Source organism: Oncorhynchus mykiss, chromosome 23 (assembly GCF_057628025.1).
Source record: "Oncorhynchus mykiss isolate SJ-2025 chromosome 23, ASM5762802v1, whole genome shotgun sequence".
NCBI lineage: Eukaryota > Metazoa > Chordata > Actinopteri > Salmoniformes > Salmonidae > Oncorhynchus > Oncorhynchus mykiss.
The window spans coordinates 35,085,467-35,100,024 of NC_143044.1; the positions used below are offsets into that span (position 1 = coordinate 35,085,467).

A 14,558-nucleotide genomic window follows, 5' to 3' on the forward strand; every position below is an offset into this window, starting at 1 on the left:
AGCAATAAGGCCCATGAAGGTGTGGTATATGGCCAATATACCACAGCTAAGGGCTGTTGTTCTTACACATGATGGAACGCAGAGTGCCTGGACACAGCCCTTAACCGTGGTATATTGGCAATACCTGAGGCGCCTTAAAGCTATTATAAACTGGTTACCAATGTAATTAGAGCATTAAAAATAAATGTTTTGTCGTACCAGTGGTAAACGGTTTGATATACCATGACTGTCAGCCAATCAGAATTTAGGGCTTGAACCACCCAGTTTATAATGCTTTATAAACATGTTATAAGCATGCATAAGCATTAATAAAGTAATTTAATAAGGCATATCATGTGTTTTTTAACCTTTATTTTAACAGGGAGTCATATTGAGACCCTGCAGAAACACACACATCAAATACCAAATGCAATCATTAAATATCTCTGTGTATCAACATTTCAACACTCAACATAACTGTTACCTAAAGTTTATTTACAGCAGGTACAGTATGACTTACATGTATTTGCTGGGGACCTGCCCTCGTGCCAGCTTGCGTGCGTTCTCATCTAACTGCCACGCCATCCAGAAGCCAAAGTTGCCCTTTGGTAGCGTGTCTTCAATGTACAGGATGTCATCCTTCTTGAAACTCAGCTCCAGCTCCATCTCTGCTACTCGCTCATAAAGTGCTCTGAAAGGAGAAGGAACACAGATGGGTTGACGTTCATTTAGAAAATGTAAAGATCATTTTCATGGGGATGCAGTGATATTGTACAGTTAAAGAATATAGACATGTAAAAACCAGGTACAGTTTATTTACACCTGATGGATGTTGACTACAGGCCCGATGTGACTCCATATGTGAAGGGGATACAGTAGTAAGATGTTGACTACAGGCCCGATGTGACTCCATATGTGAAGGGGATACAGTAGTAAGATGTTGACTACAGGACCGATGTGACTCCATATGTGAAGGGGATTACAGTAGTAAGATGTTGACTACAGGCCCGATGTGACTCCATATGTGAAGGGGATACAGTAGTAAGATGTTGACTACAGGCCCGATGTGACTCCATACGTGAAGGGGATACAGTAGTAAGATGTTGACTACAGGACCGATGTGACTCCATATGTGAAGGGGATTACAGTAGTAAGATGTTGACTACAGGCCCGATGTGACTCCATACGTGAAGGGGATACAGTAGTAAGATGTTGACTACAGGACCGATGTGACTCCATACGTGAAGGGGATTACAGTAGTAAGATGCTGACTACAGGCCCGATGTGACTCCATACGTGAAGGGGATACAGTAGTAAGATGTTGACTACAGGACCGATGTGACTCCATACGTGAAGGGGATTACAGTAGTAAGATGCTGACTACAGGCCCGATGTGACTCCATACGTGAAGGGGATTACAGTAGTAAGATGTTGACTACAGGACGGATGTGACTCCATGCGTGAAGGGGATTACAGTAGTAAGATGTTGACTACAGGACGGATGTGACTCCATACACGAAGGGGATTACAGTAGTAAGATGTTGACTACAGGCCCGATGTGACTACATACGTGAAGGGGATACAGTAGTAAGTTGTTGACTACAGGACGGATGTGACTACATACGTGAAGGGGATTACAGTAGTAAGATGTTGACTACAGGACGGATGTGACTCCATACACGAAGGGGATACAGTAGTAAGATGTTGACTACAGGACGGATGTGACTCCATACGTGAAGGGGATTACAGTAGTAAGATGTTGACTACAGGCCCGATGTGACTCCATACGTGAAGGGGATACAGTAGTAAGTTGTTGACTACAGGACGGATGTGGGGATTACAGTAGTAGGATGTTGACTACAGGACCGATGTGACTCCATACGTGAAGGGGATACAGTAGTAAGATGTTGACTACAGGACGGATGTGACTCCATACGTGAAGGGGATACAGTAGTAAGATGTTGACTACAGGACGGATGTGACTCCATACGTGAAGGGGATTACAGTAGTAAGATGTTGACTACAGGACGGATGTGACTCCATACGTGAAGGGGATTACAGTAGTAAGATGTTGACTACAGGACGGATGTGACTCCATACGTGAAGGGGATTACAGTAGTAAGATGCTGACTACAGGACGGATGTGACTCCATACGTGAGGGGGATTACAGTAGTAAGATGTTGACTACAGGACGGATGTGACTCCATACACGAAGGGGATTACAGTAGTAAGATGTTGACTACAGGACGGATGTGACTCCATACGTGAAGGGGATACAGTAGTAAGTTGTTGACTACAGGACGGATGTGACTCCATACACGAAGGGGATTACAGTAGTAAGATGTTGACTACAGGACGGATGTGACTCCATACACGAAGGGGATACAGTAGTAAGATGTTGACTACAGGACGGATGTGACTCCATACGTGAAGGGGATTACAGTAGTAAGATGTTGACTACAGGACGGATGTGACTCCATACACGAAGGGGATTACAGTAGTAAGATGTTGACTACAGGACGGATGTGACTCCATACGTGAAGGGGATTACAGTAGTAAGATGTTGACTACAGGACGGATGTGACTCCATACACGAAGGGGATTACAGTAGTAAGATGTTGACTACAGGACGGATGTGACTCCATACGTGAAGGGGATTACAGTAGTAAGATGTTGACTACAGGACGGATGTGACTCCATACACGAAGGGGATTACAGTAGTAAGATGTTGACTACAGGACGGATGTGACTCCATACACGAAGGGGATTACAGTAGTAAGATGTTGACTACAGGACGGATGTGACTCCATACACGAAGGGGATTACAGTAGTAAGATGTTGACTACAGGACGGATGTGACTCCATACGTGAAGGGGATTACAGTAGTAAGATGTTGACTACAGGACGGATGTGACTCCATACGTGAAGGGGATTACAGTAGTAAGATGTTGACTACAGGACGGATGTGACTCCATACGTGAAGGGGATTACAGTAGTAAGATGTTGACTACAGGACGGATGTGACTCCATACGTGAAGGGGATTACAGTAGTAAGATGTTGACTACAGGACGGATGTGACTCCATACGTGAAGGGGATTACAGTAGTAAGATGTTGACTACAGGACAGATGTGACTCCATACGTGAAGGGGATTACAGTAGTAAGATGCTGACTACAGGCCCGATGTGACTCCATACACGAAGGGGATTACAGTAGTAAGATGTTGACTACAGGACGGATGTGACTCCATACGTGAAGGGGATTACAGTAGTAAGATGTTGACTACAGGACGGATGTGACTCCATACGTGAAGGGGATTACAGTAGTAAATTGTTGACTACAGGACGGATGTGACTCCATACGTGAAGGGGATTACAGTAGTAAGATGTTGACTACAGGCCCGATGTGACTCCATACACGAAGGGGATTACAGTAGTAAGATGTTGACTACAGGACGGATGTGACTCCATACGTGAAGGGGATTACAGTAGTAAGATGTTGACTACAGGCCCGATGTGACTCCATACACGAAGGGGATTACAGTAGTAAGATGTTGACTACAGGACGGATGTGACTCCATACGTGAAGGGGATTACAGTAGTAAGATGTTGACTACAGGACGGATGTGACTCCATACGTGAAGGGGATTACAGTAGTAAGATGTTGACTACAGGACGGATGTGACTCCATACGTGAAGGGGATTACAGTAGTAAGATGTTGACTACAGGACGGATGTGACTCCATACGTGAAGGGGATTACAGTAGTAAGATGTTGACTACAGGACGGATGTGACTCCATACGTGAAGGGGATTACAGTAGTAAGATGTTGACTACAGGACGGATGTGACTCCATACGTGAAGGGGATTACAGTAGTAAGATGCTGACTACAGGCCCGATGTGACTCCATACACGAAGGGGATTACAGTAGTAAGATGTTGACTACAGGACGGATGTGACTCCATACGTGAAGGGGATTACAGTAGTAAGATGTTGACTACAGGGCGGATGTGACTCCATACGTGAAGGGGATTACAGTAGTAAGTTGTTGACTACAGGACGGATGTGACTCCATACGTGAAGGGGATTACAGTAGTAAGATGTTGACTACAGGCCCGATGTGACTCCATACACGAAGGGGATTACAGTAGTAAGATGTTGACTACAGGACGGATGTGACTCCATACGTGAAGGGGATTACAGTAGTAAGATGTTGACTACAGGCCCGATGTGACTCCATACACGAAGGGGATTACAGTAGTAAGATGTTGACTACAGGACGGATGTGACTCCATACACGAAGGGGATTACAGTAGTAAGATGTTGACTACAGGCCCGATGTGACTCCATACACGAAGGGGATTACAGTAGTAAGATGTTGACTACAGGCCCGATGTGACTCCATACACGAAGGAGATTACAGTAGTAAGATGTTGACTACAGGACGGATGTGACTCCATACACGAAGGGGATTACAGTAGTAAGATGTTGACTACAGGACGGATGTGACTCCATACACGAAGGGGATTACAGTAGTAAGATGTTGACTACAGGACCGATGTGACTCCATACACGAAGGGGATTACAGTAGTAAGATGTTGACTACAGGACGGATGTGACTCCATACACGAAGGGGATACAGTAGTAAGATGTTGACTACAGGACGGATGTGACTCCATACACGAAGGGGATTACAGTAGTAAGATGTTGACTACAGGACGGATGTGACTCCGTACACGAAGGGGATTACAGTAGTAAGATGTTGACTACAGGACCGATGTGACTCCATACGTGAAGGGGATACAGTAGTAAGTTGTTGACTACAGGACGGATGTGACTCCATACACGAAGGGGATTACAGTAGTAAGATGTTGACTACAGGACGGATGTGACTCCATACGTGAAGGGGATACAGTAGTAAGTTGTTGACTACAGGACGGATGTGACTCCATACACGAAGGGGATTACAGTAGTAAGATGTTGACTACAGGACGGATGTGACTCCATACACGAAGGGGATTACAGTAGTAAGATGTTGACTACAGGACGGATGTGACTCCATACACGAAGGGGATTACAGTAGTAAGATGTTGACTACAGGACGGATGTGACTCCATACACGAAGGGGATTACAGTAGTAAGATGTTGACTACAGGACGGATGTGACTCCATACACGAAGGGGATTACAGTAGTAAGATGTTGACTACAGGACGGATGTGACTCCATACGTGAAGGGGATTACAGTAGTAAGATGTCGACTGATGTTTCAAAAAGAAATATGTGCAGCAATCTGATATGAAAACATTTCAGAGTGACAACATAGTTTTAGTACCTGATGTAAAAACCATCTCCTGGTGAGTCTTTGAGCATGGCGAGCTCATCCAGACGATGTTGGACTTTAAACATGACCGTTTCAGCCGGTTTCAACATCTCCAGGTAAGCCTCTTCCGCAGTCTTATTCTTCATGTTGACACCATTGTACTGTTGAAAAACATCCATTCAATATTGAGCAAAGTAATAATACAAAATGTTTGTGAATCACTGAATAGTTTGCTAACATCAAATTAACTGTACATAAAAAAAATGGAATCGGTAGCTAGCAAGAAGAAAGGTATGTGTTGGAGTAACTCTGCATCTACTTCAGTGCTACACATGGCCCAGGAAGTCTGTATGTATACCTGTCTCTCTACGTATGTACGTTACCTCTATACTACACTATACGGCCCTATACTCTACCTCCAGTATTTGGTCTCCAGGCACCAGTCCGTCGGGACACTTGGCAGGGCTGTCATCCTCCAGACTCTCTACATATATACCATACAGGTTCCCTCCACAGAGCTGCACCCCCAACTCTCCCTGGGGCTTCTTCAGCCGCACCAGCCTCACCTCTGGGGCCCTGCGAGAGCCTGCACCTGGAGATGATAGCCTGGACAGAGACGGATATGCCTCCCATAGTCAGAGTCTATCTGGCAACCCAATGACCACCACTTAAATTTGGTCAATTCAGGAACGTAACTCAAATTCCAACTTCCTGCATTGACTGAATATGAATGGTGTATGAATATTATATGAACCCTGATGACATATTAATAACTAACACTAAGGAACAGAATGCTACAGCTGTTGTTTATTTGATTTATTTCGACAATATTATGTCCACCTGAGTTATCCTGTACCTGAAGGAGCTGTGAGGGCTGGTGGCTGGGGTGGTCTGTTTAGAAGGTGGTGTCATGGTCCCTTCGTCTTGCTCACTCAAGGTGTCGATGACGGAGTGATTGTCTGGAGTGGTGGCTCCGCTGAGCTGGGGGGTTGGCTGACCACTGATGGACTCCATACGAGAACTGAAGAGAATGTCATCAAAATCAGTCTCCTATTACCTGGAGCGAGAGAGGTTTCCCAGCTCTGTGTGTTTGTGTGTGTGTGTGGCGTACCCTTACCTGGAGCAAGAGAGGTTTCCCAGCTCTGTGTATGTGTGTGTGTGTGTGTGTGTGTGTGTGTGTGTGTGTGTGTGTGTGTGTCTGTGTGTGTGTGTGTGTGTCTGTGTGTCTGTGTGTGTGTGTGTCTGTGTGTCTGTGTGTGTGTCTGTGTGTCTGTGTGTCTGTGTGTGCGTGGCCTTACCTGGAGCGAGAGTGGTTTCCCAGCTGGAACATGTGTGGATTGTACTGAGCCAGGATGGTGATGGTGTCACACTGCTGACCAATCACAAGCCTCGCCTGCTGCTCATTGGCGTTCCGCAAGTTGATCCCATTAAACTGAAAGAAAGAACAACAACAGTTTGAGTGAGTGAGTGAGGGATGGATGAGTGAAAGCGATAGAAGAAGAGAGAGAGAGCGAGAGAGACAGGGGGAAAGGTGAGAGAAAGAGAGTAAGATTAAGATCAAGAATGTGGGTAAATGGCATTTAAACATGTTTTTTGAGCTAAAGGTGCTAGATGTAGTATGTCTCAGGCATGAGTAAGCAAGGTAAACACTTAGGCTGAAAATAAACAACTCTGCCCCCTCCCCTGCATTCTGTTTCCCCACAACATGGTGGAGACTTTGTGGCTGTGGAATCTAGTGGAAACCACTCGCGCTTGAGCCCTTTACTTACAGTATGATCCACCAACTTTAAACAGTTAAAAATACTATATTTTTCATTATTAAAAAAATATTTGGGTAGCCAAGCGGTTAGAGCGTTGTGCCAGTAACCGAAAGGTTGCTGGTTTGAATACCAGAGCTGACAAGTTGAAAGATCTGTAGATGTGCCCTTGAGCAAGGCACTTCACCCTTATTTGCTCCAGTGGCACCATACTGCTATGGCTGACCCTGTAAAACAACATATTTGAAATCAAATGTATCGGTCGCAGGTGTAGTGAAATGCCACCGCTGCAGGTGACAATACAAAATTAAAACATATATTTCACAGCGATTTAAATGGTACAATGAGGGGCCTCTCGGGTGGCCCCTTAACCACTGCGCCACCCGGGAGGCCCCTCATTGTACACCTGCGACCGATACATTTGAGCAAGAGACTCTGAGTTCACGACCGGGAGGTCCATGGGGCGACACACAATTGGCCTAGCGTCGTCCGGGTTAGGGAGGGGTTGGCCGGTAGGGATATCCTTGTCTCATCGCGCACCAGCGACTCCTGTGGCGGGCAGGGCGCAGTGTGCGCTAACCAAGGTTGCCAGGTGCACGGTGTAGCCTCAGACACATTGGTGCGGCTGGCTTCCGGGTTGGATGTGCGCTGTGTTAAGAAGCAGTGCGGCTTGGTTGGGTTGTGTTTCGGAGGACGCATGACTCTCTCCCGAGCCCGTACGGGAGTTGTAGCGATGAGACAAGATAGTAGCTACTAACAATTGGATACCACGAAATTGGGGAGAAAAAGGGGGCAAAATAAATAAAATAAAATTTTAAAAAAATTATTTAAAAAAAATTGGTACAATGATGCTGTACACAATGAATTGCTTGTTTTGTCACATAAACTGAAATGAGGCAAACATAATAGAATTCTAACAACCAGGTAATGGCAGGGTGATTTCTGCCATTGATGATTCTGCTTGTGGGATGATAACCACCCCTCTGAGTGACGCTGAAGGAATAGTGTGGTGGGTGGGGGGGTGCAGCCTGCCAATTTAACAACAAGAGCCGGTCCGGCTTTCGTTGACCAATAGCAAGACTGAACCATCGTTATGCAATTTTATGTGGGACCAAAAACATGTTGTTTTTTTTTAACATTGTGAAACCCATCATTCAAACATTTCATTATTACTGCAGATATATAGCTGACACTCTTATCCAGAGCGACTAACAGTAGTGAGAGCATACATTTTCATACTGGTCCCCTGTGGGAATTGAACCAACAACCCTGGCGTTGCAAGCGTCATTCAAGTCCAATGATCTACTAACTGAGCTACACGGGACTATGACCCAAAAAGTAGGTGAGGAAAACATACCTCCAGCAGTTGGTCCCCGTACTCCAGCCGTGCTTGGTGTGCAATGCTTCCTGCCGTCACCTTGGACACGAACACACCCCCATTCTCCCCACTCACTATGGAGATGCCCAGCGGTTCTGCCCCCTTCTGTACCGTCACGTTACGGGGCTCCTCCAGATAGGGCCTTTTAGGAGACCAACAGAAAGAAGAACATTACAAAACCTAATACTGACTTAGCGTCATACTGTAATGACACCACACACACACACACAAAACCCATCCCATTAAAACATCATCAAGCAAAAAGTGGTTTTATTTTGGCACAATTTTGAAATAATACTAAATACCAAAGGCCAATGTAAATGAGTAAATGATATGGGAAAATACTGACTAGCCTGAATGTGAATGCCTCCTTCTGTTAAAGCATATTACGACACAGATATAAGCTGTGCATACAAAGGATGTTCCAGCCAGGCTCCAGGTCATGTTCCAATCATGCGATCAGACAAAATTCAACAGCATCGTCATGCAATTTTAAGGAACTAGTGAAAAGCACTGAAGACACTTTAAAGGAATATAATGTGTATTTTCTCTTCTGTTATAGCTTAGTCTCAACATCTCACTAAGGACTTCTCAAATGCAAAGGATTAGCGTTGCAAAATTCCAGGAAGTTTCAAAGTGGCACAAAATACTTTTTGGAATTCATGGGAATTTACATAGAATTTACAATTCGGGGAGTTTAAGCACACTGATTGCTTTTCCCCTTATTCTTATATGCTTCCTGTCATCAATTGAGCCATATTACTTAAAGCATTACAAATAAAACAGTCAGGTACTTTAACAATGTTAGAAAAATCAAGACTCAAGAGGCACCCATTTCTGCGTGCCTGACTAGTGTAGAACAAACCTCAAGCTCCGTAATGAGGAGAACCTGGGCCTAACAGCCAGAGGCAGGCGGAGAAAGGATCTGTTATAGAACAGATATCTAGAGCAGAGATGAAGAGGGAAGGAAGAGAAATGGGGAGAGAGAGGAAAGAGGGAAAGACAGGGAAAGACAGGGAAAGACAGGGAAAGAGAAGGAAAGAGAAGGAAAGACAGGGAAAGACAGGGAAAGACAGGGGAAGACAGGGAAAGAGAAGGAAAGAGAAGGAAAGACAGGGAAAGACAGGGAAAGACAGGGAAAGACAGGGGAAGACAGGGAAAGACAGGGGAAGAGAGAAGAGAAGGAAAATACAGGGAAAGAGAGGGAAAGACAGGGAAAGAGAGGGAAAGACCGAGAAAGACAGGGAAAGACAGGGGAAGACAGGGGAAGACAGGGAAAGAGAAGGAAAGACAGGGAAAGACAGGGAAAGACAGGGAAAGACAGGGGAAGAGAGAAGAGAAGGAAAGACAGGGAAAGACAGGGAAAGAGAGGGAAAGACAGGGAAAGGCAGGGAAAGACAGGGAAAGACAGGGGAAGAGAGAAGATAAGGAAAATACAGGGAAAGAGAGAAGAGAAGGAAAATACAGGGAAAGAGAGGGAAAGACAGGGAAAGAGAGGGAAAAACAGGGAAAGACAGGGGAAGACAGGGGAAGACAGGGAAAGAGAAGGAAAGACAGGGAAAGACAGGGAAAGAGAGAAGAGAAGGAAAGACAGGGAAAGACAGGGAAAGACAGGGGAAGACAGGGAAAGAGAGAAGAGAAGGAAAGACAGGGAAAGACAGGGAAAGAGAGAAGAGAAGGAAAGACAGGGAAAGACAGGGAAAGACAGGGAAAGAGAGAAGAGAAGGAAAGACAGGGGAACACAGGGGAAGAGAGAAGAGAAGGAAAATACAGGGAAAGAGAGAAGAGGAGGAAAATACAGGGAAAGAGAGGGAAAGAAAATCACACAGAGAGGGTGAAGAGAGGGAAAGAGGGTGAGAAGAGGGACAGAGGGTGAGGAGAGGGACAGAGGGTGAGGAGAGGGACAGAGGGTGAAGAGAGGGACAGAGGGTGAAGAGAGGGACAGAGGGTGAGGAGAGGGACAGAGGGTGAAGAGAGGGACAGAGGGTGAGGAGAGGGACAGAGGGAAAGGGGAAGAGAGGGAAGAGAAGAAAAAGAGGGGAAGACGGAAAAGGAGTAACGAGGCAAAGGAGGGAAAGCAAGAAAGGGAAAGGGAGCGAATAGAAAATCCCAGAAAGGAGAGGATGGATGTCAGGAAGGTTCAGAGAGCTCCAGATAGACAAGGGGAAGGAAAGACAGTTTACAGATGAAATTATAGAAGATGGAGCCACAAACAACGTGGGACACAGCTTCCAGACAGTGATGTTTACTTCACCACTAACACTACGATCAGCATCAACTCACAGACAGACAGACAAGAGACAAAGACAAACAGAAGAGAGACCGATGGGATGTACAGGTATACTGTATATCAACATGTTCCATTGACTAATGAGGCAACAGGTAACTAGTCAAAGTGATGGGGATGGTACCTAAAAGCAGGTGTGTGTGTGTGTGTGTGTGTGTGTGTGTGTGTGTGTGTGTGTGTGTGTGTGTTAGGGTCCTGCATCAGGTCGGAAAGGTCTTCAATCAAAATATATAGATTTTTTACAAACCCAGGAGCTTGTTGTGTTGCGAATTCCATTCTGTGAGTGGTGAGGCAGGCAGTAGGCTGTGAGAGAGTGTAGAGCAGGTACTGTCTCTTTGTGTGGTGCTGAAACATTCTAATTTGTCCACGTGCAGATCTATGTTCCGTCCCGCCACCACACGTGACAATACATTGTCAAGTTTTCTTTCCCTAGCTAGGCTAGCTCACTTGGAAATGGTTAATCTAACCAGAGAAATAAGAAGATAGTTTATAATGGTGGAATAGACCATTGTGGAAACAGGTGCTGGCAAGTGAAACCCCTGGTTAGGAAGGATTTTGGAGTCCCTGTAGGCAAGGAGAGCAACCCGGTAGATGGATAGCTTACATAGTCTGCAAAACGTGTCCAGAAGGTATTTGTTGACAATAGTTCTGTTAATTATCAGTTTGTTCATTTAGACCATACGCAGATCTTATAAAGTTTAAACCGCTGCAGCTGGTGAAAGTTTGAGTATAGCCAACTAAATGCATGTGTTTTTGTAGGCTATATTAGATTCTGGGAATTGTTCATTTAAGTTTCAATTAAACTATTTGATTATCTGAAAACATATTGAATGTAGAGGTATTGTTTTGTATGTCGGCTATAGGCTTTCATTAGGTAAGAAGGCTAATTAGAAGTCAATTTGATTTGTCAATGTGCTGCATCGTTGGTTTCCTTTTATTCAAATGTTGAATAGACATGCAGACAAATTCATTAATGCAGGGAAGGGGAATAATAGCCGACTACTCTGGAGTCATAAAAACAATTAAATAAATGTACATTATTTTGCGGGTCAGGGATCAGCTCTCGGAACAATGCTATGCGGGTGGGTCGGGTTGCAGAGAAAAATCTGTCCTGCTGTGGGGTATTGGGTGGGGCTCGGAATTGATGTAGCCGGCACGGGGCAGGTGTGGCTCCAAAAAACTGACCCAGGTAGGACTCTAGTGTGCTGATGCGCGCACATGTGTGGCTGTGTGTGTGCTTTCGCGCTGTGTGTTTGTGTGTGCATGTTTGCACCTGTCCTTCCGTCGGTCCCCTATTAAGGCAGGGCTGCCTGATATCCTGGGCTGGGTGGCGCTGGTGGAGATAGAGCTCTGTGATTGGCTGCTGGCAAAGGACGCTGTCTCTAGATTGGCGGGGGACATGGGAGGAGTGGAGTGGGACAGGGAGCTGCACTCTGAGTGGGACAAGGACCCTGGTGGGGGGAAGGCGAGAGGAGGGTGACATGGTGGAAGAAAAGAGAGGGAGGAGAAACTAAGTTACTCATAGGTTATTACTGTGTCGTAATCCAATTGCCCATGTACTTTCTAGGTAAATAAATGCTACTTTTGTAACCACATAGTTGATGGGCACAGAAAAAAAGAATTGAATCCCTTCAAATACATTCATGAAAATCTATTCATTACATACATTCATAATTCAATAAGCTCATACTGTTGGAGGAGTGTAAATATGTAACCTTGTAGCAGCAGGAGACATAAACAACCTACCTCTATCAGACCCTGCAACAGACCGTGGGTATCGAGTAGGGGGGATTTTAATACGCTCGTGCCGGAAATGTAAATTACCAGAGGAACCTGTCAAGATCATAAACAGATGGAGGTGAGTTACCAGTAGTAACATTCAGACTAACAGTAATAACAACCTCTATCTTAGAGGGGTAAGACAAGTGAATGTTAATATCATTCATGCCATGAAAGACCATAAACTGATTATAACAATAGTAAAAGCACTACATGTATGATCCCGTGTGGCTCAGTTGGTAGATGCATGCAACGCCAGGATTGTGGGTTCGAATCCCACGGGGGACGAGTAAAAAAAGAGGTGGGTAGCCAAGTTTCAAATGTATCCACTCACCTCTGTGGATCAGAGTGTCTGCTAAATGACTAAAATGTATCCCCTCACGTCTGTGGATCAGAGTGTTTGCTAAATGACTAAAATGTATCCCCTCACCTCTGTGGATCAGAGTGTTTGCTAAATGACTAAAATGTATCCCCTCACCTCTGTGGATCAGAGTGTCTGCTAAATGACTAAAATGTATCCCCTCACCTCTGTAAGTGGCTGTGGATCAGAGTGTCTGCTAAGTGACTAAAATGTATCCCCTCACCTCTGTAAGTGGCTGTGGATCAGAGTGTCTGCTAAATGACTAAAATGTATCCCCTCACCTCTGTAAGTGGCTGTGGATCAGAGTGTCTGCTAAATGACTAAAATGTATCCCCTCACCTCTGTAAGTGGCTGTGGATCAGAGTGTCTGCTAAGTGACTAAAATGTATCCCCTCACCTCTGTAAGTGGCTGTGGATCAGAGTGTCTGCTAAATGACTAAAATGTATCCCCTCACCTCTGTAAGTGGCTGTGGATCAGAGTGTCTGCTAAATGACTAAAATGTATCCACTCACCTCTGTAAGTGACTGTGGATCAGAGTGTCTGCTAAATGACTAAAATGTATCCCCTCACCTCTGTAAGTGGCTGTGGATCAGAGTGTCTGCTAAATGACTAAAATGTATCCACTCACCTCTGTAAGTGACTGTGGATCAGAGTGTCTGCTAAATGACTAAAATGTATCCACTCACCTCTGTAAGTGACTGTGGATCAGAGTGTCTGCTAAATGACTAAAATGTATCCACTCACCTCTGTAAGTGACTGTGGATCAGAGTGTCTGCTAAATGACTAAAATATATCCACTCACCTCTGTAAGTGGCTGTGGATCAGAGTGTCTGCTAAATGACTAAAATGTATCCACTCACCTCTGTGGATCAGAGTGTCTGCTAAATGACTAAAATGTATCCCCTCACGTCTGTGGATCAGAGTGTCTGCTAAATGACTAAAATATATCCACTCACCTCTATAAGTGGCTGTGGATCAGAGTGTCTGCTAAATGACTAAAATGTATCCACTCACCTCTGTAAGTGGCTGTGGATCAGAGTGTCTGCTAAATGACTAAAATGTATCCACTCACATCTGTGGATCAGAGTGTTTGCTAAATGACTAAAATGTATCCACTCACCTCTGTAAGTGACTGTGGATCAGAGTGTCTGCTAAATGACTAAAATGTATCCACTCACCTCTGTAAGTGGCTGTGGATCAGAGTGTCTGCTAAATGACTAAAATGTATCCACTCACCTCTGTAAGTGGCTGTGGATCAGAGTGTCTGCTAAATGACTAAAATGTATCCACTCACCTCTGTAAGTGACTGTGGATCAGAGTGTCTGCTAAATGACTAAAATGTATCCACTCACCTCTGTAAGTGACTGTGGATCAGAGTGTCTGCTAAATGACTAAAATGTATCCACTCACCTCTGTGGATCAGAGTGTCTGCTAAATGACTAAAATGTATCCACTCACCTCTGTAAGTGACTGTGGATCAGAGTGTCTGCTAAATGACTAAAATGTATCCACTCACCTCTGTAAGTGACTGTGGATCAGAGCGTCTGCTAAATGACTAAAATGTATCCACTCACCTCTGTGGATCAGAGTGTCTGCTAAATGACTAAAATGTATCCACTCACCTCTGTAAGTGACTGTGGATCAGAGTGTCTGCTAAATGACTAAAATGTATCCACTCACCTCTGTAAGTGACT

At 44.9% G+C, this 14,558-nt stretch overlaps 1 protein-coding gene across 3 annotated transcripts in view; it reads right to left on the reverse strand.

The window, feature by feature from the left end:
- Positions 1-14,558, reverse strand: part of LOC110503120 (disks large homolog 5) — a 112,504-nt gene that overhangs the window by 10,157 nt on the left and 87,789 nt on the right. For 2 of the 3 annotated variants that reach the window (XM_090217370.1, XM_090217369.1), the window contains exons 24-32: positions 12,470-12,556; positions 11,997-12,174; positions 9,302-9,379; positions 8,416-8,578; positions 6,600-6,733; positions 6,158-6,322; positions 5,718-5,907; positions 5,314-5,462; positions 500-670 (exon numbers count right to left, since the gene is read on the reverse strand). In XM_090217370.1, coding sequence (XP_090073496.1) covers positions 500-670; positions 5,314-5,462; positions 5,718-5,907; positions 6,158-6,322; positions 6,600-6,733; positions 8,416-8,578; positions 9,302-9,379; positions 11,997-12,174; positions 12,470-12,556 — 1,315 coding nt within the window. The remainder of the gene's footprint in view (positions 1-499; positions 671-5,313; positions 5,463-5,717; positions 5,908-6,157; positions 6,323-6,599; positions 6,734-8,415; positions 8,579-9,301; positions 9,380-11,996; positions 12,175-12,469; positions 12,557-14,558) is intronic. The other variant, XM_090217371.1, reaches the window with a different exon arrangement.